We start from the raw sequence: 25,086 nt of genomic DNA, 5'->3' as shown, positions 1-25,086 counted from the left end.
AAAGAACTGGCATGGGCTCAACGGGCCGAATGGCCTCCTTCTGTGCTGTAACCATTCTATGATCCTATGAACTGGCTTCAATACTGAAGAACCTGAAGTGTCCTGCCAGAACTGTTGCATGATTGCCAACTTCTGTAGGATAGCATCTTCAACTCAGATTTCTGTTGTGCGCTGTCTGATGTATTTGGTTTAATTAGCTTAAAAATGTGCTTTCTCCTGTCTACAAATGTTAGTTATAACACAAATGTAATTTTTAAATGAATTATATGGATTCAGTGGAAGGACTCAACAGTGTCTGCCCAGATCCAGATATTTCTGGGCAGTCACACAATGATAAATGTGTAACGGATCTATTATATATTAAAGTTGGAGCATTCATCTATCGGTAGTATATTACAATTTATATTATTAGATTAATTCATATATTGGCAATCAAGTAATAATATTAAATGCTGGAACCATTATAGATTATTGAGTATTTATTTGATAATTTTCAATTACTTTAAAATCTATTTATATAATAATCTAACATTTTGGAATAATTAATTTATTCAGTACTAGCACGGGGTGCCCGGCGTTGCCAGGGCAATTTTGGGCTGCACGGTCTCCCTGCCCCTGTCTGTCCCCTCTCTCTCTCCCTCCCTCTCCCCCTCTCTTCTCCTGTCCCTCCCTCCCGTCTCTCCCCCTCTCTCTGTCCCTCCCTCCCCTCTCCCTGCGTAGCGCCTCAGGCCTGGTGCCGTTGTGATAGTGGCTGTGCGGGGCCTAGTGGTTGAGGGCCGGCCGGGATGTCGGGCCGAGACGGACCCGAGCTGAGCTCCCCAGGGGATCGCGCGGTTGACGGCCGGCAGCTGCCCCGCCCGCTGCGTGTGTCGGGCCGAGCGCTTGAGGCCTGGTCGGGCTCTCGGGGCGAGATGGACCCGAGCTGAGCTCCCCCGCGGGTGGCGTGGTTGACGGGCGGCCGCTGCCGATGACCCGGCCGCTGTGTGTAAACTTACCTGCCGCTCCCGGAGTCGCAATGTGGGGGTTTGTTTGGCTGGTGCTGTCCCTGTGGGGATGAAAAAAATGGCGGCGAAGTTTAGGGAGACTGGAGGATTAGGTCCCACCCGTGATGCACCGATTGGTCAACCATCAGGTCACTGAACTGTAGGATTGGTCAAGCAGCACGTCACTCAACGCTAATGAGAGGTAGGATTGGTCAACCGCTAATGTGTGGATTTTTGAACGTTTTTTGTATAGTATTTTTGTCTGACCAAAAAGTAAATATGCCTATGAGAGTGGCCTAATGATAAGCTTTCTTTTGATATAACATATGTGTAGGTACGCTCTATAACTTTTGATTGTACAGCCGGACAGACAGATGGAAAGACAGAAAGACGGAAAGAGAGACGGACCGTTTTATATATATATAGATTCCTATTAATAAAAATAATGCATCCATAGTTGTCCATTATGTCCCCCAGTTCTGATTGGTCCAGCTAACCATGTGACTGATAATCTCTTGTAATGAGGGTCTGATTCATATGCTTTCCTCTTGACTATCACTCTGCAGCAAAGTTTCTGCCACTTCCCTTCCTTCCACTCTGCTTCAGCTTCCCCATTCCCTTTGAGCCACCACTTAAACCTCCTCACTCCCTGAGATCCCAAGTTGCATACTGTAACACCGTACTCCTTCCCAACCCAGGATTCAACACCCCGCCCCATTCTCTTGTTATCTTTACACAAGACAATACACATTTTAGGCCCCCGTTCCCAGACAAAGACAAGACTATTTCTGGGGCAATCAGAAATTTTGACCCTTGAATCTACAGGTGAAAGGAAAAGGAGCGAATTTAAAAAAAAGAAATAAAGACATAGCAAGAGAATAAAAGACATACAGGAGAGAGTAGATAATGCCAAGGAAAGAATTCCACAAAACTAGGAAGAGTGAGAAAGAGTCATAGGGGGAGAAATTGGGTGAGTAGCGCCACCTGTTAGCGCCTAAAGAGGCAGTCAGTGGCTGTCGCGCCACTGGCTGCGTCTCCGGCGATATTCAGTAGGGGTGCTAATGGTGGCGTTAGGCATTTGCGCTGCGCCGCCACCGATGACGTCATCGGTGTGCGCAGCGCCCCATTCGTGCCCCGTTCGCGATATTTGGTAGCGAACGCCGCAGTTGCGCCGCTCGCTACCCGCGCCCGGTTCACGGGGCCTTACTGTGCCGGCAGCGGCGCAAGTTAAGGTGGAGGTGCGGGGCGGCCGCTTTTTCGGCAGCCGCCTGCCAGCACCTCCGTCCCTGGCCTCCTAACCCCCCCCCGCCCCCGCGGCATTGCCGGCTGTTTCCCGAGAGCCCGGCACTTCTCCTTGGTGCCGGGCTCATTTGCCGGCACTCGCGTTCGGGGATCGCGCTGTTGCAGGCACCTCCACCTTAACAGTGGGAGGAAGGCCTGCAGTACCGCAGCGTGCCGTGCCGCAGCATGTGGCGCTGCGGCACGTTGCGCTGCGATATTCAGTTTCAGCGCCCTAAGAGGGACGCGGAGCGCCTCGAGCCTCGCCCCGTCTCCCTCGAGGGGCACTGAAACTGAATTTCTGGCGATCGGTATCACACCGATCGCTGCGCTAAATCCTGCGCTTAGCCGACTTTTGCGCCACTTTGGCGCCCCAACCCAATTTCTAGGCCATAGAGCCATTGATTTTCATGGAAATAAAAATCAGATGATTTGTATAATGGGCAGGCAATCCGCAACACCAGGCTTACCCCCATCCCTTCCCCCCGTCACTACTATAGTTTTTCTCTGGCATCAGCTGAAGATCTATTTGGCATTTACTGGTGTCATTATCTTTTTGTTACACACACACAAATGAAAAATGGTGCTAACATGGCACACAAAAGAATGAGGAATGCATTCACAGAATTTGCTGCTTGGCCAACCTTATACCTCATTCGTGCTTTGCATGTTGCCTGTCATTTGTAGTGGTATGATCAACACTTTAACATGTTTCCTTCATGTGTCATTGTTTTAAAAGTTCAAATGGTATCATTATGATAGTGTTATGGTATGCAAGCCCTTTGAAAAGAAATTAATAAGCAGTTTTGCCACCACTCCGTCTCTGCTGCTCAAAATCAGCACAAGAGCATTGCAGAAAGACAGCATAGCACACAAATGAATGGTGCCAACGTCTCCTAGCTGAAATAAAAAAAACAAAGATGGTTGCCGCCTCAACATTTCTAACAATTGTCCCACTGTTGTCATGAATTTATGTCTAGCACGAGAAATTCCTGATGTAAAAAAGTAATCTGCTCAGCGATATTCAAAGTGCATGTATATTCTTATTGATAAAAAACAAAGCAAGTGCTCTAATGTTCAGAATTATCTGAAGAACAAGTCAAAAAATCCAATAATGCTGGTTACTTTTGTTGCAATTTTTTTGATCAAACAAAATTATAATTATGAAGCAATTTTTCACGAATTCCCAAAGGGTTTCACAGCCAATTAAGTAGTTTTGAAGTCAGTAGCTGTTGTAATGTAGAGAAAAGTGACAGCCAATTTCACACAGCAAGATCCCCCATATAGCAATGAGATAATTGGTGTGGTTGAGGGTTGGTAAAGACACCAGGAGAACTCCCCTGCTCTTGGAATAGTTCTGTGGGATCTTCTACATCCAGGAGAGGATCTCGCTTTAACATCTCATCTGAAAGACAACACCTCTGACAGTGCACCACTCCCTCAGTACTACACTGATGTGTCAGCCTAGATTGTGGGCTTACATACCTCGAGTGAGGCTCGAGTCCACAACCTTCTGACTTGGAGGAAATCGAACTACTACGGAGCGACAGCTGACACTCTGGAGCATATTTTAGTATTTGCATTTTTTATGATAAACTGTAATTGTGATGAATAAGTACTATTAGCATTGGTATAACACAACTTCAGCAGAGCTGGCTCCTTCAAAGATTATGCTGAAGTTGAAATTCTGTGCCATGATTTAGCAGTTAGTACACAACGGATTTCCATTGATAACCACTCATTCTGTTCCAAGCCGTTCCTACAATTGTTAACCTCTCCATGCTCCCCAAAGGCACAGCAAAGCCCCTTAAAATTGTAATAAACGTTAAATTATGAGGTTATCAGTAAAAGCAAAGACTAGTTATTAGGAATACGAGGTGATCAAATCAGCTACTTACACAGCTATCGCACTTCGGCTAAAATGAACTGCAGCACCTAGCTTCCATTTTCTTTTGTGCTTCATATTTTTCCTAAAGTAACAAATACAATGCAATCCTGTTATGTATTGTTCATTTGTGTACAGTCAGACACGTACAGCATATGTAACAAGAATGGTAACAAAATGATTTTGGAATTGAAAAAACATGTTTATTTGGAATTTTGCTTGTATCTGACTGGCATGCATGCTGATTTGACTGTGCTAACAATTATATATTTTTATATTTTACTAGAAGCATAGTAACCCGTGACCATACTGATGTACTACTTCAGATTGTACTACTTCAGATTGCACATGCTTTTAATATGTTCATTACTTAGACATGAATCATTTCCTATAATTAACCATGCAAAATTAATGTTGCCAAGCATGTGCCCATTTTCACTGTTAACTCAAAGCATTTTAGATAGATAATTCTGCCATTAAAGACTTACCCTCTTTATTGCCAGGCTTATGTGCTGAGGAACGTCTGGTATCAAAGTTGACAGCAGAAATTTCACTACAAATACAATATGCTGAAAGAAATAAAAGAATATGTTTTCTTACACCATCTGTACACCATCTAAAGGGAACGGTAGCATAGTGGTTATGTTACTGGACTAGTAATCCAGAAGCCTGGACTAATGGATCCAGAGACGTGAGTTCAAATCTCACCACAGCAACTGGATTCAGTCTGGATTCAGTCTGGAATAAAAAGCTAGTGACCATGAAACTATTGGATTGTCGTAAAAACCCGTTTGGTTCACTAATGTCCTTTAGGGAAGGAAATCTGCTGTCCTTACCTGGTCTGGCCTATATTTGACTCCAGACCCACAGCAATGTGGTTGACTCTTAACTGCTATCTGAAATGACCTAGCAAACCACTATGAGAAACAATAATAAGAACAGCACTATGGGAGTACCTTCACCACAAGGACTGCAGTGGTTCAAGAAGGCGGCTCACCGCCACCTTCTCAAAGGTAATTAGGGATGGTCTTGCCAACGATGTCCACAACCCAGGAATGAATAAAATAAAGACATGCGTAAGCCACTGCTGTAGAATTAGTACTAATATATTTACAATAAAATATATATAGTAGATAGTTAAACTTTCTTTGTAATTATTACAAAGTACAAGTATATAGAGTTCATATTTATCTATAATGGGACATGCTTAAGATCAAACATGCAGCGCCCAGTATGGAGCATAGACCAGGAAGATTCCAGGTTTGTGCTTAATTAGCTGATTTGAGTTGATAGTGCTACGACTGGTTGAGACTAGCTAAACTCATTTCACATACAATCCTAATTGGCAATAGAAGGAAACATTCATCTCATCACTCTGGTAGATCTGAATCCAGGTCCCAGTATTTTACCCATTGCACCACCTAGCACCTCATGCCATCATGTTACACGTTTTCATCATTATTACTGAAAAAAACGGAGAAAATGATTAAGGCACAAGCCACTTTTCTCTCTATCATGGATCTTTAAATGGATTAATCAAGTGAGCAGAAATTATTATACCTTATAAATTACAGCACAGACTACCTGTAAAACCTCATTCATTTTTTTTCTTAAATGTATTGTAGCACAGTTTACCCCAGCAGACCATATAAGCTGCCATTTATTAAAATAATTATCATACCTCAAACACAATCAGGATGGCAAGTTTTTCATAAAAGAGCTTCTCCCTCCCAAATTCTGCAGTGAATGCAATGAGGCAGCCATTGGTCACCACAGCCACGATATTTATTAGATCCAATATTGTGAACCAGTGACCTGACAATACAGAATCCACATTAGTCATCCCATATATCCATCCACAAACTAGAAAAAAAATGGTGCAGTAACATTTTACTGGTAGTAGGGGGCATATTTTCCCACTAAGCCTTAAATATAACAACCACAGGGAATTGAGCTAAAACATAGAAACATAGAAGATAGGAGCAGGAGTAGGCCATTCGGCCCCTCGAGCCTGCTCCGCCATTCATAGAGTCATAGAGTCAATGTGATCATGGCTGATCATCCAAATTCAGTATCCGGTCCCTGCTTTCTCCCCATACCCCTTGATCCCTTTAGCCTTAAGAAATATATCCAACTCCTTCTTGAATATATTTAATGAATTGGCCTCTACTGCCTTCTGTGGTAGAGAATTCCACAGGTTCACCACTCTCTGGGTGAAGAAATTCCTCCTCATTTCTGTCCTAAATGGCATACCCTTTATCCTTAGACTGTGACCCCTGGTTCTGGACTCCCCGACTATCGGGAACATCCTTCCTGCATCTAGTCTGTCCAGTCCTGTCAGAATTTTATAAGTTTCAATGAGATCCCCTCTCATTCTTCTAAACTCCAGTGAGTACAAGCCCAATCGACCCAATCTCTCCTCATACGTCATTCCTGCCATCCCAGGTATCAGCCTGGTGAATCTTCGCTGAACTCCTTCCATGGCAAGAACATCCTTCCTCAGATAAGGCGACCAAAACTGCACACAATACTCAAGATGTGGTCTCACCAAGGCCCTGTACAACTGCAGCAAGACATCCTTGTTCCTGTACTCAAAGCCTCTCGCTATGAAGGCCAACATACCATTTGCCTTCTTAACCACCTGCTGCACCTGCATGCTTACCTTCAGCGACTGGTGCACAAGGACACCCAGGGATGGGAAACTGGATAAAGAGCAGTAAATTCCATTCCTGCCATTATTATTGCTGTTTAAAGTTTGCTACTGAAAATAGAAAATGCTTGTTAAGGCATATTAAGATTTTGTTGATGATCTATCATGAGAAAATGATTATTTTGATAAGGGAATGGCAAAATTTTCAAGTATCAGCGTGCACTGACAGAATGGATGTGCAAACTTTTATACTGTGGTGGTGAGGCAGGAGAGAGCAGCCTGGAAATACAGACTGGCACTGATAAACACACTTTGTTAGTTCAACATCAGCGCCTCATGGCATATTTCAGAATGTGCTGAACAGAAATCCAGAAACCTGCATCCGTGCAGTATGATCACTTGACTGAGCTGCAGACCACCATAGAAGATGTGGCTACTCAGGGTCAATCAAGACCGTAGACAAATTTAATAGAGTTTTGTGAAGAAGTGGATAAATAAAGGGAATGCCACGTAAATTCCAGGTTGTCAACTGGGAATTGTCTCTATTCAAATTTGCATCAATGATTCGATAAACAATAATCCTTCATAGTGAGTCATCAGTCAGTGATATGAAGTGCGTGATAATTGCATCTGCACTGACACCCACAAAAAGAAACCTAAAACGGAGTATTCCTTTGCACAATTAGTGGTGTACATTATATAAAAACAAATAGCCCAGAATGATTCCAAAGCATTAACCATTTCTAGGTACCATGTTTCCTGTTCAGCTTATGACTTGACAGTCACAGATTAGGTGGATGCTATATATATCTTTTCCAGATTCAACATTTTGTGACATATCTTTATATATAGCACTCATGCCATTTCCTTCCCTGCAGCACTAAAGTCAATTCCTTACCAATGTCCTGAGCCATGTGAGCGACGGGGCGTTTGCACATCCGTAACAGTCGTTTAGCATCCACATGTATGTCGAAGAAGATGGTTAGGAAGAAAAAGAATGGTCCCAGTGGGAATGAGACAGCAAAGAGCTGTAAACCAAACAGTGAAGAATTAAAATAATCACCTTTAATTGATTCATTCTGGCCGGTAGAAACTAAATTTTAACATTTCAGTCACAGCACTGTAAATATGTTTTATTTCTCCAACTGAAGTTACTGTTTGTCCTAAATTACAGGTTAGTATTATTTAATATATTAAAATGGATCAAAACTAATTGCGTACTGCTGGAGCTCCTATCTGAAAGAGGTGGGAACCTCATGATCAAATGTACACCAGGGCTGTGTGGCATCATTACGATGCCAACATCATTTACTGACCATACTGCCTGACTAATGTACAAATTAGCTGCTGCATTTAATCGACAAAAACAACAGTGGTTACACTTCACAATAATTCACTTGCTGTAAAATGCTTTGGGTTATCTTGAGGATGTGAAGGGTGCTTTACAAATGCAAGTTCTTTCTTCTTTATGCTGCTGCACAAGGTTGAACTTAGCAGTAAGAAAAGACGGAATAAGTGCATGAACCACACAGGCCAAGTTCTGGAATTATTATTGCGTGAGACGCACACTTCAGACAGTGTATAGCATGGAGTTCAAATCTCAGGTTTGATTAATCCCATAATTTAGAAGTCAAATCTCTATCGGTCTGCACTTCTCTAACTTATAACTTTAATGAATGTGGTTCCTTTCTGGTAACTGTGTAGTAACCAGTGTTCAATCTTACCATCTGGTAACCATACTGTGTGACTTTTTCAGTGTACTCCTCCAGTGTGAAGTCTCCAAGGTCAGGTTTGTTGTACTCCATGAGAATATACTCATCCACTGTACTGCAGTCTTTTTGAAGGGATTCTTTATTTTTACCACAGCCACATCGTTTCATCAGCTTCTTTATACACCTAAAAAAAAACATTGCCCAAAGGTAAAATGTTAAAATAATGATAACGAAAGATAAAATATTGTCCCACAATGTTGTTCTTTACAGTTTTTGTTTACTGAGGATGGATGATATGTTGGTTCTTTTTTAGATGTTATAAGCTGTGCAGTATTATCATACAAAATCTTAATGCACCTGTATCAAAGTTCTCCATCTGCTATTTTAACTGAGATATTAACCCATTTAATATTAAGGGGTAGACCACGCCATTGAAGTAGCAGATAGAAGAATTTGATACAAATGCATTAACTGTTCGTATAATAATATTTCACCAAATAATTTCTATCCTTACATTCCAAGTGTTGGAAATGTTTTCCTCCTGGATCCTCTAGGGGAGGATAGATTTACTATTCATTTTCCATTGGTAGTAAAAGCAGGCGTCAGGTAGAATCCGTTCCAGATGGCCCTGACATGGTTGCTACATGTCCGAGTATCCATCTCTTAATGTTCAGTGCTGGTAAGAGTTAACAGAATCAGTTCTAAGCACTGCACTTGCAGGTGTAAAGGAATGCCCCTATGTTGGTGCATATTGCTGGAGTCACATCCTCATCTAGCCCCGACTCCCACAGTATGTTTATGTGATATTAGTGGATCTCCTCCGGCATAGCTCATGGATAAAAATATATGAATTGGGTGCATAAATAAATAATATTTTCCTCACCCACTGCAGGTAGATAAGTAAAAAATAAATCTGTGACCCTCTTGTATTGCAGTTGCATAAATAATTAATCCATGCACAGAATGTGTTGTAATTGCATAAATACATGAATGAATGTGTCACTTGCAGAGCAGTTAAATAAATCTATGCGTCACAGCTGCATGAGAAATATACAACATATAATATTGCAGGGTAAATTCACTGATGCCACAATCCCAGCAGGGAACCACACTCAAAAGGATGGGAGTAGGGCTACAACAGTGGAGCGCCGACTCTCTAACTAGTGCTCCCTTGATGCAGGGCACCCCACTGGGAATACGGGAGCACTGAATATATCTTCACATATGAACAATATACAAATTAGAAATATGTATGCCTTAATCAATATGAATTCAACTATATATAAATATAAATGTCAATTTATAGAATTGCATCAAATTACATAAAATGATATATAACTAAAAGCTCCCAAGTGGCTCCTTTGCTAGTTCTACACTCATCATCATGCAGCCCTGGCATCACCTTGAAGTACATTCTTGTTTCCACCCGTGACTCAGGATCATCTCCAGCACGAAGGCTGAATATTTTGTGCGATAGCTCATTCTACACTTCCACTTTCTACCCTAATGTTGTTACATTACTTGCTATTCAGGGCTGCAACATCAAAGACTTCAGCAATGGAAAGTGCCATTGGCCTTTTCATGGCTGGTGTCTTTCTACCATTACAAATAAAACAACAAGCTGCAAGTGCAACAAAAATAGAGGACAGACAGACTCTTCTTCAGAAATGAAAAATTAAAGAAGAAAAGACATTTTAACACATCCCCTTTTCTCTGATTCTATTAAAGTGCTTACTCATCTTTAATCCTTTAGACGGAAGAAGGGTCCGACCCAAAACCTTGACCTGTCTGTTCTTTCCGCAGATGCTGACTGAACTTTAACCTCTAAGAATGGGTACTTTGGGGCGGGTGGGTAATTAAAATAACTGAATTTGACACTGTGACCGCAACCCGGCTCCAACATGCCCGCTTCTGGGTTAAACAGAGGTTTGTTCGGATGTCAGCGAGCAACCTCAGTGCAGGCCGGTGGGTCATTATTGCTGCAATTAATGTCCTTAGAAGTCGTTAATGAGGTGTTTTTCAATTGAATTTAACTTAGCTTTAAATTTAACGTGTCCAGCACGGGTTTCCCGGGGCTCGGGAAACTGATCAGTGAAACGGAGGCGAGATTGAGCCACAGTTCAGGTGGGTATTTGAACTTGTGGTTGCCCCATCTGAATAAAACCTCACTTATTACAGCTGGTGTCTCAGTTCTCTCTGGCAAACGTTTGGCAGAGAGTTTTTGTGTGGATACAGCTTTTCCTCAACTTTGGAGGCTTTCAAACTGACAAGATCAGGATGAGATGTCAACACATCAGAAGAGGAAGACAATCACCATCCACGGCAGCTGCGTCGTGTTGTGGTGGAATCAGCACATGCACAGGAGAGAGGTGCACAGTGGGGGGGTGCACAGGAGGGAGGTGCACAGTGGGGGGATGCACAGGAGGGAGGGGCATAGTGGGGGGTGCACAGGAGGGAGGTACACGGGAGAGAGGGGCACGGGAGGGAGGGGCACGGGAGGGAGGGGCACAGGAGAGGTGTCGAGGTCACAGGAGGCACTACCCATATCACAGGGTTTACAGACAGAGGCTCAGCTACCTTGACCTCTCGGAAGAGCAGTGCTTCCGTAAGCTGAGGTTGTCACGTCTGGTGGTGGCCGTCATCTGCAGCCTGCTCCCTGCTGGACTTGGCGCTCGTGGAGACATCGAGGGTCCCACAGTCGGCTGAACATAAATGCATGAGGCAGCCAACGGATGGATTCTTTGCCAGGGTTGGGAGATACTTAAACTTCCCCTGTGATGACAAAAGCCAGAATGAGCGGACACTCAGATTCGCCTCTCTGGCTGGATTCCCACAGGTACAGGGTGCCATTGATTGCACACACGTGGCAATCTGAGCACCACCACAGCAATCAGGAGTTTTTATAAGCTACAAGATGATGTGTGCAGGTGCGCGCCAGATTCCCTGGGAGCTGTCATGATGCATTCATACTGAGGCAGTCCAACATCCCAGACCTTTTCATTTAAGGTTTCCAGAATGGCTCGTAGGAGACAAGGAATACCCCCTTCAAACTTGACCTATGAAGAACCCCACCAATGAGACGCAGGAGTGCTACAACAACAGCCACATGACCACCAGGTGTGTCATTGGAATGTTGAAAATGTGCTTCAGGTGCCTCGATAGGTTTGGGGGAGCCCTTCAGTATTCGCCAGCGAGGGTATCCAGAATGTGGTGTGTTCTGTCCTACACAACATTGCGCAGCAGAGAGGACTGGAGATCGAGGAGGACGAAGGGGCTCATCACACATCTTCGTATGAGGAGAACATGGAGGAGGAGGAGCAGGCGGAGGAGGATGAAGATGGGGCCCTAATGCAGTGAAGGTGTGAGGATTGACCCACAGTAAAACTTAAGAAATGAAATCCTGCGGTTCGCTCCCACCACCAGCACCCCCATCCCTCGCCCTTTGCACTAAACAGTCCTTCAACCACTCATTCACTGATTGCACATCCACCCAATGGGTCCCGTCACATATTGACATTCACCATGAAACAAGTGAAAGGGCGAGTTGGCACTCGGGACGCAATAAGACATGGAAGTGATGCTAATCAATAGATTTTATGTGGCATTATAAAATGGAAACTTAATAACATAACATTTTGTCAAACACCCATGTGCATACAATTTCTTTAACGTATGCTTCCTACCACATGGTGCAACATTAGTGGTTTCCGCAGAGTTAGAGACAGGCTGCTAAGATCCCTGTCCTGACTGCTGAGATGCTTTTGGCCTGTACCCTCTGGGTTTTGGAGCCCCTGAGGGCCCTGCCAAAGATGATTCCACTTGCACCTATGCAGGGGCAGACTTGGCTATTGGGAGACAAGGCAGTTGTCGGGGACTGGCTGAGGGGGGCGGGGGGGTGACAATGGGTGAGAAGTGGGAGCGCTTGGAGTGGAGTTCCCATTTGCTACCATCCCTCTCCTGGACAACGTCACTCCTATCACTCTGCTGCAGACCAGATTGTTGAAGATCACTGACGCATTGCAAGGCCATGGATAAGCTCCGTCATCCTGTTTAAGCCAGGAGACAAGTTGGCATCCAATTTCTGCACGGCCGTGATCATGGCCTACATGGACTCCTCCAACCTCTCCGCTATTGTGGAGAGTGTGCGTGGTACGTCTGTCAGTGCCTGGCTAAGTTGCTGATGCACCTCTACAATTCTCCTTCTCAATAATAGCCCCCTGGGTTCAGCATCTGTGTCCAGTTAAGCAGAGCTTGGAGAGGATTGCACCCCCCGACGCGGACTCTCTACAGCTGTCCCTGCCACCAGTGTCTGCTTGTGTTCACTTGTAAACTGTAAATCACCAGGTGAAAAACCAACTAACTTTCTAAGTGAACCCACTGAAGTGCGAGTATCTGTGCTGGTGCATGGCTGTATACCCTGTGACGGTGCACCCTCAGAAGGAATGAGGTCTTCTGAGGATTCATCCTCATGCATATCCTGCAACACTTGTTGTACACGTGAAGGCCCTGGAAGACAAAAGGGATATGATTTAGCTGTGGCAAATTCACAATACATACTCAGTCTTCTCATAGTACAGTCATTGATGAAATGAAGTCAGTGTGTCAGAGATATTTGTAATTCTGTCACCAGCTATCTGTGAGCTCCCTGTCTCTCCATCTCCGACCGAGAAGGACCCTGGTGTGCCACTTATCTCCAGGGCGTACTCCTCTGTATCTGTTAGCTGGACTATTTGTGGTGGCCCACCTGCAGTCCTCTCCCTCTCTTTTGCATTTGGCATTTTTTCCTACAATGGGCAAAAAAACAGACCTGTGAATGAGTGAAGGTGAGGTATTCACCCGATGGATGAAGTGCATTCGGTGAGGGTGATATGAGACACCTGTATCGCATTGCATAAGGATTGGGGTGAGTGGCAATGGTGGATGGATAAATAGGGAGGTGATGGTGCATAGAAAGTGAAAGCTAGGTGCTGCTGAAAGTTGAGTGGGTGTGAGCAGTCATGTGATGGAGAACGCTTGGCAAGACAGAGTGAAAGGGAGCGGGGCTTAAAAGCAGAGGATGTAGTTGAATCAGCAAATGTACTCACTTTTCCTGACCTGGTTAGGTCATTAAACCACTTCCTACATTGCATCCATGGCCTGAGCACAATGCTCCTGCTGCTCACCGCCTCGACTACCTCCAACCACGCCTTCTTAGTGAGAGCAGCAGGTTTCTTCCTTCCATTGCTGGGGAAAAGTATGTCCCTCCTGCTGCTGACTGCACCCAGTGGTAATTCCAGTGGCACATCATTGAATCTGGGTGCTGCCCTTGCTCTAGGGGCTGCATCCACCGTGAACACCTCCAAGTTACATTTGTTCATTGTCCCTTTAAGCTGAGATCGCGTCATGTGGGTGCGTATCACGCCCGCTGCGCAGCTTGGAGACGTGAAACCTGGAAGTCAGAATGAATTGGTTCCATTCAGTTGTGGTCGCAGGTTCTGACCCGCTGAGTTGACTTCTGGGCTCCCCCCGCGCAATTCCAACCCCCCCCCCGCCCGAAGCTGCTTTCAGATTGAAATCGGGGCCCCTCTGTGTTTCCAGCATTCTCTGCCTCTCTCTCAATGGCTGTTAACAGGTGGGCTCCACCTGTGGCCTATCTAAATAAAACTAATCACAGCTGAAGCCGCTAGAATCAGAGGGGTTTGAGGCTCAAAGCCTTTAGCCATATAGTACTGGACTGCCACAACCTAAATAATTTTAAATGTACCATAAAATTACATTTCCAATAACTGCTGTACTGCGCATCAGTTAAATCTTTAAAGCAAATGATCAGCGTTACAAAGACAGACTTACGGTGTAATAACATCTTTTATAAATTTCGGAAGTGGTTCAGTGATCATCAGTGTAAGGACTTGAAAACTAAGTTCTGTCATGCAATTGTTCAGCTCTCCACAGTTATCCTCCAAACCAGGCAAGCCAAGTGATGTGAAAAATTGTTCATTGTTCTAAAATTAAATTAGATCAGTGATTAGTACTTTGGAGTTCTAATGCAACCAGACACTTTTTAATAAACCGTCAGATGCATTACCTACCGTTCTGAGAAATGCAATATAAAACAGAGATGAGTAACTGTTGGCAAACTGGAAGGCAAATAACTTTATTATCAGAGCATCATTGTAATCGGTCTGAGTCCTGTAGTTTTCTACAGAGAAAAGAAAAGACTGAAATAAGCAATGGAAGTGATACATTGTAAAGTGCTTTGGGACATACCAAGGATGTGTGCTAGCTGCTATATAAATACAAGTTCTTTCCTCTTTTTATACATTAGTATCATCTTCTGGTATAAGTTAGTGTTCATGATATACAACTATAGGGTAAAATCACACTGTGAGTACTGGCATACAGCCACACTAATGTTAACACGTTCACAGTCTTTAGATTATTTTTGATTCCCTTATTCAGCCACTATAACATTGGCTTTGCTAGTTTTCCTCATCGGGATGTGCATCCTTTCCATGTTCCTTCGACCTTTCCATTGTCCTCTGGATTTGTGCTGGGCTCTATTTTGCTCCCCAGTTATTTACAATATTCATAAACCACATACAGGAGGCTACTTTGAATAATAATACTAAAATTTATGGAAAACGTCATGTCCCATGGGCAGCAGACTAGTGTTGAAACACTTGAAATATATAACTACTTACCCCAGTCAGTCATTTTAAATGCGATTATCTTGTACACCTAAAATTAAAATAACAATTGTCAAATTACATAATATATCTTGCATACCACAACATTGAAGTTTTATCCCATTAAAGGGTCATTTCAGATTATTAAAATTACAATATCAAAGAGCACTGAGGAGATTAATACACACAGCGGGCTATGCGGTACAGTGGGATGATACACTGCTTTATCACCTCGGAGACCCGAGTTTGAGGCCCAGTATATCTGATATAATAAAAGTTACCATTCTCTGGTGGCTAAAATAATCCTATGATAACAGTTTGGGCAGTCTGTGCCCAGTTCCTGTGTGTGAGTCTGAGTCAACAGCATAAAGATGCTTACAATTTGACACCAATAATAAGTTGGCAGTGACATGGATAGTTGTTGAAGGAAATCAAACACCTTACATCAGCATAGTGGGGGGCGTGCTCTTTATGACAGGGTACAGCGAGTTTTATTCTGCAGCTGACTATACTACCCCTGACCTGGGCATGCTTGACGTCAAAACTAGGTGCAAAAAGTAGAAAAAGACATCTCTTCATTTGACAAGCATAAATACTGACATACAGACACAAATAACAATAACAAATTTAGCTTTAATATCCCTGATGAGGAATGGAATCTGTATAAATAATTAATTTATATGGAAAAAACAGACAGTTGTGATGCTTGGCTGGTAACCTGGCCCTTTAAGACCATCGCTCAAGTGGTCCCTTCAGGAGTCCAGGACTTTGCAGCTGTTTGTAAGTTATTATTGAATCTGCTCCCACCACCCTTTCAGGCAGTGAATTCCAGATCACAACAACTCTCTGCATAATTTTCTTTTCCTCATGTTGCCTCTGGTTGTTGTGCCAATTACCTTAAATCTGTATCCTCTGGTTACTGACCCTTCTGCCACTGGAAACAGAGTCTCCTTATTTACTCTGTCAAAACCCATCATGATTTTGAACAGATTAAAGTATCTTACATAGCAGGGTTTCTTATCACTACTGCTTGCAATAGAAGAAAGGTTTATTAAAACAGACGCCAGAAAACCTAAGTGTAACTTTGACTTTGTAACCCATTCCCCAAATGACACAGATAGATCCTGAAAACGTCAAGCCAGGTTTTACAAGTAACAATTTAGACATTTTGAGATTTGAATTTAATTGGTAAATACGTGTGGTAAACCACTGTTTGTATTCCACTATGTACATGCCTGGACATGCCTCGGCTGACTCCTCCCACAAGTCCTAGTATAAAGGTGACTGCTCCCCAGCCCTTTGTATTTCTGGACCGGTCGACCACTCGAGGCAGACCTTCATTCTTTGTTAATAAAAGCCTTTAGTTACTCTCTTAACTCTGTCTTTTATGAGTAATTGATAGCGCATCAATTTTATTAACAAAATTTTTATAATGGAGAAGATCCTCACACCAGCATGCCTGGACTTAGATCATCGGGAGGCGGACTCATCCACCAAGTTTACTCACTGGCTTAAGTGTTTCGAAAAATTCCTGACCGCCTCCGCAGCAATCAAATCGGACGAGGACAAACTGGATGTCCTGGCCTCCAAAGTGAACCACCGAGTGTACTCGGTCATCCAAGACGCGACCTCGTACGTGGACGCTATCAAGCTCCTCAAGGACCAGTACACGCGCCCAGTGAACGAAGTGTACGCCAGGCACCTTCTGGGGAGTCGTAAACAACAACCTGGGGAATCGACCGTGGAATACCTTCAGGCACTGTCTGTGCTTGGCCGGGCCTGTGGTTGTAAGGATGTAAAGGCCGCCGTGTACACAGAGGAACTTATCCGGGACGCTTTTGTAGCGGGCCACAGATCCAATTACACCCGACAGCGACTGTTGGAGCAGAGTGACCTCGACCTCAACAAGGCCTCTGAACTCGCACTATCATTGGATGCAGCCTACCGGGGCATGGATGCCTACTCCTCTGCACCGTGGACGCCGCGGGGAATGACAGCCTGGGACACGGTAGGACCGCCTCACAGCGCCGTGCCACCCCAGCCACACCCCAGCAACGGCCCAACTACCGCAGCAGTGTCCCAAGGCCAGACAGCAGTGCCCCAAGGCCAGAAATGCTACTTCTGTGGCCAGGCAAAACACCCCAGAGCGTGCTGCCCGGCGAAAAACGCGATCTGCTCGGGCTGCGGGAAGAAGGGACACTACGCTAACGTCTGCAGGGCCAAAGCCACCCCGAACCCCAGCAGCGCCGCGTGTGGGCCATGCGGGCCGCCATCTTGGGCCTCCCCGGCCATGTGCGAACCACCGGTACAGCAGCCATTTTGGACGCCTCCAGCCACATGGGGATCAGGGACGCCGCCATCTTGGACGACAGCCGGAACGCAGCAGGCCCCCAACACCGCCTCATCTGATACCCGCAGCGACACACCGACCCCTACGCTGGCATCCGTTACACTGGACCAAGCAAGACCGCACCAGCTGGCCAGTTCCACAATGGACATTAAGGTAAATGGCCACGATAGAGTCTGCCTTTTTGACTCTGGGAGCACGGAGAGCTTCATCCACCCCGACACGGTGCGGCGTTGCTCTCTCCCAGTCCTGCCTGCGCACCAGCGGATTTCTATGGCCTCCGAGTCCCTGCCCGCCGCGCACCAGGTGCAACCTCTCCACACTCAGAGTCACCCACCCCCCCACTGTTTGCTAACCTCACCCCCGACTGTAAGCCCATCGCCACAAAGAGCAGGCGATACAGTGCCGGGGACAGGGTTTTCATTAAAACCGAAGTGGAGCGGCTCCTGAAGGAAGGGATTATTGAGGGCAGCACCAGCCCCTGGCGAGCCCAGGTTGTGGTCGTTAAGACCGGCGAGAAGCAGCGCCTGGTCATCGACTACAGCCAGACAATAAATCGCTACACCCTGCTGGACGCCTACCCACTCCCCCGCATAGCTGATATGGTCAACCAGATCGCGCAGTACCGCGTCTTCTCGACCATTGACCTGAAATCAGCGTACCACCAGCTCCCTATCCGCCCTGAGGACCGCCAGTATACTGCCTTTGAGGCAAACGGCCGCCTCTACCACTTCCTTAGGGTTCCCTTTGGCGTCACCAACGGGGTCTCCGTCTTCCAAAGGGAGATGGACCGGATGGTAGATCAAAATGCGTTGCAGGCCACCTTCCCATACCTGGACAATGTGACCATCTGCGGCCGTGACTTGCAGGACCATGACGCAAACCTCGAAAAATTCCTCCGCACCGCCCAACTCCTGAACCTGACATATAACAAGGAGAAGTGCATATTCCGCACAAACCGCCTCGCCATCCTTGGCTGTGTTGTGGAACACGGAGTCATCGGCCCCGACCGGATGCGTCCCCTTATGGAACTCCCACTGCCCCACTGCCTCAAGGCCCTGAAGAGGTGCCTCGGGTTTTTCTCCTATTATGCCCAGTGGGTCCCCTACTATGCGGACAAGGCCCATCCGCTGATCAAGTCCACCTCTTTTCCCTTGACGGCAGAGGCCCGCTTAGCCTTCCACCGTATCAAGGAAGACATTGCCAAAGCCACCATGCACGCAGTGGACGAATCCATCCCCTTCCAGGTGGAAAGCGACGCGTCCGACTTTGCCCTGGCCGCTACCCTCAATCAGGCGGGGAGACCCGTGGCCTTCTTCTCACGAACCCTCCAAGGCCCGGAGACCAGACACTCCACTGTTGAGAAGGAGGCCCAGGCGATTGTGGAGGCTGTGCGTCATTGGAGGCACTACCTGGCCGGAAAACGATTTACCCTGCTCACTGACCAACGTTCAGTTGCTTTCATGTTTAACAACAAGCAGAGGGGCAAAATCAAAAATGACAAGATCTTGAGGTGGAGAATCGAACTTTCCACCTACAATTACGAGATCTTGTACCGGCCCGGGAAGCTCAATGAACCCCCGGATGCGCTATCGCGTGGCACCTGCGCCAGCGCGCAGATCGATAGACTGCGGGCCCTCCACAATGACCTCTGCCACCCGGGGGTCACCAGGTTCTTCCACTTCATCAAGGCCCGCAACCTGCCTTACTCTATTGAGGAGGTCAGGACCATGACCAGGAACTGCCAAGTCTGCGCTGAGTGCAAACCGCACTTTTATAGACCAGACAGGGCCCACCTGATAAAAGCCACTCGCCCCTTCGAGCGCCTGAGCGTTGATTTTAAAGGGCCTCTCCCCTCCTCCGACCGCAATGTGTACTTCCTCAATATTATTGATGAGTACTCCCGTTTCCCGTTCGCCATCCCCTGCCCGGACATGACCAGTGCCACGGTCATTAAATGTCTGAACGACCTCTTCACCCTGTTCGGTTTCCCCAGCTATATCCATAGCGACCGGGGCTCATCGTTTATGAGCAACGAACTCCATCAGTACCTGCTAACTAGGGGTATCGCCACAAGCAGGACCACCAGTTACAACCCCCGGGGGAACGGACAGGTGGAAAGAGAAAATGCGACAGTTTGGAAGGCCGCCCTGCTAGCCTTAAAGTCTAGGGGCCTTCCAACCTCCCGCTGGCAGGATGTGCTCCCCGATGCGCTCCACTCTATTCAGTCACTGCTCTGCACTGCCACTAACGCCACCCCTCATGAGAAAATGTTTGTCTTCCCAAGGAAGTCCACATCGGGGACATCGCTACCGCCATGGCTGACGTCCCCAGGGCCGGTCCTACTGAGAAGGCACATGAGGACCCATAAAACGGACCCCCTGGTCGAGAGGGTCGACCTCCTCCACGCCAACCCCCAGTATGCTTACATTGCATACCCGGACGGGCGGGAGGACACAGTCTCCATAAGAGACCTTGCACCCTCGGGGGCCGCAGTAACCCACTACTCACTACCACCCCCCCCCACGATCCGATATCCAGCCCCAGCAGACGGCAGGCCTGGGCCCCGCGACCCGCTCGACATCTACGAGGACGACACGCCTGTGCCACAGCCCACGCAGGACTCGACGCCGGAAGCTCCACTACCCCTGCCGTCACCACGCCGATCACAGCGGCAGACAAGACCTCCGGAGAGACTCCAATACACTAACTTTTAATACACTTCACCCCGCCGGACTCAATTTTAAACAAGGGGTGAATGTGGTAAACCACTGTTTGTATTCCACTGTGTACATGCCTGGACATGCCTCGGCTGACTCCTCCCACAAGTCCTAGTATAAAGGTGACTGCTCCCCAGCCCTTTGTATTTCTGGACCGGTCGACCACTCGAGGCAGACCTTCATTCTTTTGTTAATAAAAGCCTTTAGTTACTCTCTTAACTCTCAGTCTTTTATGAGTAATTGATAGCGCATCAATACGTCAAATAACAAGCTTGGAAGGTATTCTGTTATGAAAGCGACAGCACAGATGTGGCTGAAATTTGTCAGTTACAGATCTTATTTGGTTTTCACACCATACAAAGTTTTGTGATTTTATGCAATGCTATTTGTTAATTATCAGTCGTCAGGTTGCTTCTATTGAAGCATTAGGTCAGCATTATCAGACATAATAACCGAATAAACTTACTTTTCTCAGGACTGCAATGGACAACGCATTGAGTAATGAGCTAACAACAGTAGTTAAGAGAAAACTCTCAAATGAGTTCGAGGTCGTCACTCGCAGTCTGGCCCAGGTTCTATAGATGACCACTGCCAAGACACTGATGAATACACAGCCCACCTGTATATAATGCAAAAAAGAACATTGGGTTTTTCTAACTGATATAATTATCTCATTCATTTTTAATACATTCATTTAAAATGGAGATGAGGAGGAATTTCTTCTCTCAGAGGGTCGTGAATCTTTGGAATTCTCTACCCCAGAGAGCTGTGGAGGCTGAGTCATTGAATATATTCAGATTGAGATAGACAGATATTTGAGCTACAGGGGAGTCGAGGGTTACGGGGAGCAGGCAGGAAAGTGGAGTTGAGGCCAAGATCAGATCAGCCATGATCTTATTGAATGGCAAAGCAGGCTCGAGAGGCCAAATGACCTACTCCTGCTCCTATTTCTTATGCTCTTAATACTTAAGTTCAAAATTGAGTTCAGCTCAGATACATAGATGCACAACACGTAATTGAACTTCTGCAAGATACAGGTAATTATAACCCACTAGAATCCAACCATACCCGTTGATCGCCATTGGCATGTCACATGCTAAGTTGGAGAATATGGTCAGCATTTAGGGCAACCCAATATTGCAGAGGAAGCATCATATAAGCGCTATTTGAATATGTAAAGGACCTAATTTGTCAGGCGAAGGCCGTGGATCAATGCACCCTTTAATTTTTTTTTAGTGCATGGCCACTTTAAGGGGCTGCATGGCCCATTTAAAATACCGCGCCTGCGTGGTTCTTCCTATTTAAATGCCGGTGAGCCGGCTGCGTGGGAGCTGCAGAGCGCAGTGTAGCCACGCAGCCGCGCAGCTTAAAGGGGACATTGACCTGGATGCCTATTTTTTTGCCTACACCAGCTCATAATGAGCATGCACTTCCTACCCACCAGATTAGAGGCTTAAGGGGCCGAATAGCGCTCGAAAAATGGATGCTGTGCGGTCAAATTTCTAGGCCAGAGACTTTTGTTTCCCCAGGTAACACCCCACTGCCAGACTGGTGTTGCCAGACTGGTCTAACCTCTCCACCGCAGCTCCCATTTAAATAGTTTGCCTACTCACCCTGTTAACAGCGTTACATAGTTTGCCAGCTCGTGCCTACTGTCCCAGCCCCTGCTTTGATTGATAGCCTCCCTTCATAGCTCAGTGACTTAAATCTGCAATCACCTTTGCTGATCTTCACTGAATTCTTTCCACAATCTCTATTTCTTCTCAAATGCTGGAACAGAGAGGGCCTTGGTTTAATGCCTCATCTCACACATGGCGCCTTTGACAATGTAGCACTCCCTCAGTACTGCAATTTAGGGAGACAGAAAGATCCACCTCTTTTATGATAAAATATAGCTGACCGATTATTCTCCCTGACTGACTGTCAGAAGCCAGTCTTACAGTAACATTAATAGCAGTCATGGTGATATCCACAGTCCCGACGGTCTTGACTTTCAGATTTCCAGGTGGGCTGGGGAGTCTGAAGCAGGGTAAAGTCACATTTTGAAGATTAAAATCAAGAGAAAAGGAGAGATTGAAAAGAAAAAGAAATATACATTCTCTTTCAAATAAATTGCTTACCATTACAATCCCTACTGAAAGTGAAAGCACCAACTTCAGCCTTTGTCTGGAGTCTGAGTAGAAGGCTTCAGGTTCACCCGTGACTGGATCCTACAAAATGGATGAATATTAGGACAAGTCAGAGACGGTGCTCGTTTTACACACTGACAGTCAAGTTTGTTTACTTTCACCTAAGGGAGACAGTGTAGATAGCGCTGAGGGACAGCAGCGTCAGTAAGAAACACATGAGAAAAACTAAATACTGCTAATTGCCTCTGAATTTAAAAAACAAAATCCAAAAACAGAAAATGCTGGAAACCTTCAGCAGGCCAGGCAGCATCTATAGAGAGAACAAAGACAATGTGGCTTTTGACAAATTTCCACACTCCAAATGTCAACTCCTCTGTTCTCTCCACAGATGCTGCCTGACCTGCTGAGTGCTTCCAGCATTTACTGTGTTTGCTCTTAATGATACCTGTATATGGTGAACCTTTTGCACCTCCTTTCAAATCTTTTTATCCTGAATACTTAGTGTATCTGAAGTAATTTTTTTGCATGTCTAATAAATTATTATTCTGCATTTCACCTGTAGATGAAAACAGATTTTGGAGCCAGATATTTGTCGGGGTTGATTTTCGTCTTCACCGCCTTGGTGATAATCTAGTTGAACAAGTCACCCGCCCTTTATAGAACCCGCCTGATTTCATTCCATTGAAAACAATTAAATGAAAAAAGGTGGGTTCCATAAAGACCCAGCAATCCACTACTACCCGTGCTGTCCACACTCTGTCTCTCATTCACTTGCCATCACTCTGTTACTTGCTATATATCTCCTATGGTCACTGGCATGTGCTGCCACACTTGTCCTTGTTCTGTCCACCATTCACAAACCTTTGCTTTTGGTCTCCCTACTTTCCATCTTCCTGCTTGCCACCTTTCTCTCGGTGGCCTCCAGTGAGTTATTCTTCATGCAGCCTTTGAGTCGATGTGTTAAGCACCCAACATCATTCAGTAGATAATTCCAAAGGATATCACCATTTTCCATCACATATATATATAAATGAAATGCATACCGGTTCTGTTCCATAAAATTCAGGTCTGACTATTTCATCATTTTCAAAATTTTCAACATCCCACTCGTACACTAGTTCTGCATTCTTCCTTTTCCAAACTTCCAAAAATATCGTTCCTGGAAATGAAACCATATCTTTACTCATCCAGCTTAGAATTTTACAAACAGCAATAGTGTAATGCACTGTGTAGTAGTGTGCTGTGTGTTAAACGGTAGAACAAAGATGTTCAAGCCCATGATTTTCCACACATTGTCTTCCTAATCTCTGTCGGGGCATCAGGGAAAAGTGAAGAATGGAGAATCGGCAAAAGTATGAGGACCAGCCAACTTGCATTGCTCTTGCACACATTCCAGTAGATATCTCATGAGTGGTATTGGCAGACGCTTGGGGGCAAGTTGCCAGCTTACTCTCTTTGCATGTCACAGAGGGAACAACAGTGTGATGGAAACAGAGTCACATCGTGCCTCAAAGAGGACATTTTCTGTTACATGTTTTTTGCATGACTGTAGATAAAGCAAAGCATTTTTAAATTGACTTCGGTTTGCTGTGGCTAATTGACATCCGGGGAAGTTACGGCAATTTGGAACTGTATAGAAGCAAAACAGTCTAAATTTACAGATTAAACCAAATGGGGGGGGGGGGGGGGGGAGGTCCAAACATTAGGGAGCAGACAAATCAAATACAAAGGAATCTGGATAGGTTGGGAAGTTGGGCTATGAGTGGAAAACACCATTTAATAAGGTTAAATATAAGGTAACAAGACTAAGGAAGGGAAATAAACAGTGGGAATATAAAGTAAATGGCTCTGGGCTACAGGAAGATTCTGGGGTTATTTGTGGTAGTTCACTGAAACCAACAGTGTGTGGCAGAAGTAAGGAACACTAATTGGATCTTGGAATGTATAGCCAGATGGATAAGCACAAATCCCAGGAGATGATAATGAATCTGTGAAAGACATTGGTATGACCACACTTGGAATACTGTGTAGAATTTTTGTCACCTCCATACAAGGATATCTTGGCATTTGAGGCAATGCAGAAACTGTCGCCTAGCTTAAGGCATCTGAGATATGAGGAGAGATTGAATAGCCTGGAATTGTTTACTCTGAATAAGCGAAGACTCGAAGGAGATATTATTCAATTACTCACGATTCTTAAAATTAAACTCTGAAAGTATTTTTGCGATTGCCATAGACTCCAGAAGCAGAGAGCATGGGCTCAAGCATAGAAGAGGGCGTTCAACTTGAGAAATGGACTGACTGTTAGTCTTGTTGCACACTATCCCATTAATGTCACACATAAGGGTGCAAGTTTAATTTCACAGGAGATGTGGTCTGCTTATAGGAATTTCTTTTGTTAAAAGTGCTGGGTGAAAGTCTGAATTGTAACAAACGGTTAGAAAATGCAGCATTTAAAAAAGAGCTAGCTCATCTCAGCTGGAGCAGTGATCGAGATGCTACAATTGGCCCTGAGTTACAAAGGAGAAAAATTAGTGATGCTTTCTGCTCCTGTTAGCTAGCCACGCCAGTGACCTCTCCTGGACAGTACACATATCTGGACATTGAAGGAGAACCAGACTAGGCGAGGCTGTGGTGCCCCACCCCCCATTTAAATAGCCTGTCAACATTCACTGTCACAAGTGAAGAATGATCACTTGGGATGAGGCTCTCCACGT

At 45.4% G+C, this 25,086-nt stretch overlaps 1 protein-coding gene across 1 annotated transcript in view; it reads right to left on the bottom strand.

Annotated features, from left to right (window-relative positions):
• LOC147111871 (anoctamin-7-like) overlaps window positions 1-25,086 on the bottom strand; it is a 75,681-nt gene that overhangs the window by 4,695 nt on the left and 45,900 nt on the right. The window contains exons 10-20 of the mRNA XM_085999211.1: window positions 23,413-23,528; window positions 22,361-22,450; window positions 20,707-20,859; window positions 15,189-15,225; window positions 14,577-14,686; window positions 14,338-14,489; window positions 8,521-8,692; window positions 7,695-7,824; window positions 5,828-5,961; window positions 4,635-4,715; window positions 4,160-4,231 (exon numbers count right to left, since the gene is read on the bottom strand). Coding sequence (XP_085855337.1) covers window positions 4,178-4,231; window positions 4,635-4,715; window positions 5,828-5,961; window positions 7,695-7,824; window positions 8,521-8,692; window positions 14,338-14,489; window positions 14,577-14,686; window positions 15,189-15,225; window positions 20,707-20,859; window positions 22,361-22,450; window positions 23,413-23,528 — 1,229 coding nt within the window. The 3' untranslated portion in view covers window positions 4,160-4,177. The remainder of the gene's footprint in view (window positions 1-4,159; window positions 4,232-4,634; window positions 4,716-5,827; window positions 5,962-7,694; window positions 7,825-8,520; window positions 8,693-14,337; window positions 14,490-14,576; window positions 14,687-15,188; window positions 15,226-20,706; window positions 20,860-22,360; window positions 22,451-23,412; window positions 23,529-25,086) is intronic.

This window comes from Somniosus microcephalus, chromosome 10, assembly GCF_052327205.1.
Source record: "Somniosus microcephalus isolate GS21.2 chromosome 10, FLI_Smic_1.0, whole genome shotgun sequence".
Lineage (NCBI taxonomy): Eukaryota > Metazoa > Chordata > Chondrichthyes > Squaliformes > Somniosidae > Somniosus > Somniosus microcephalus.
This window is presented reverse-complemented; position numbering and strand designations above follow the sequence as displayed.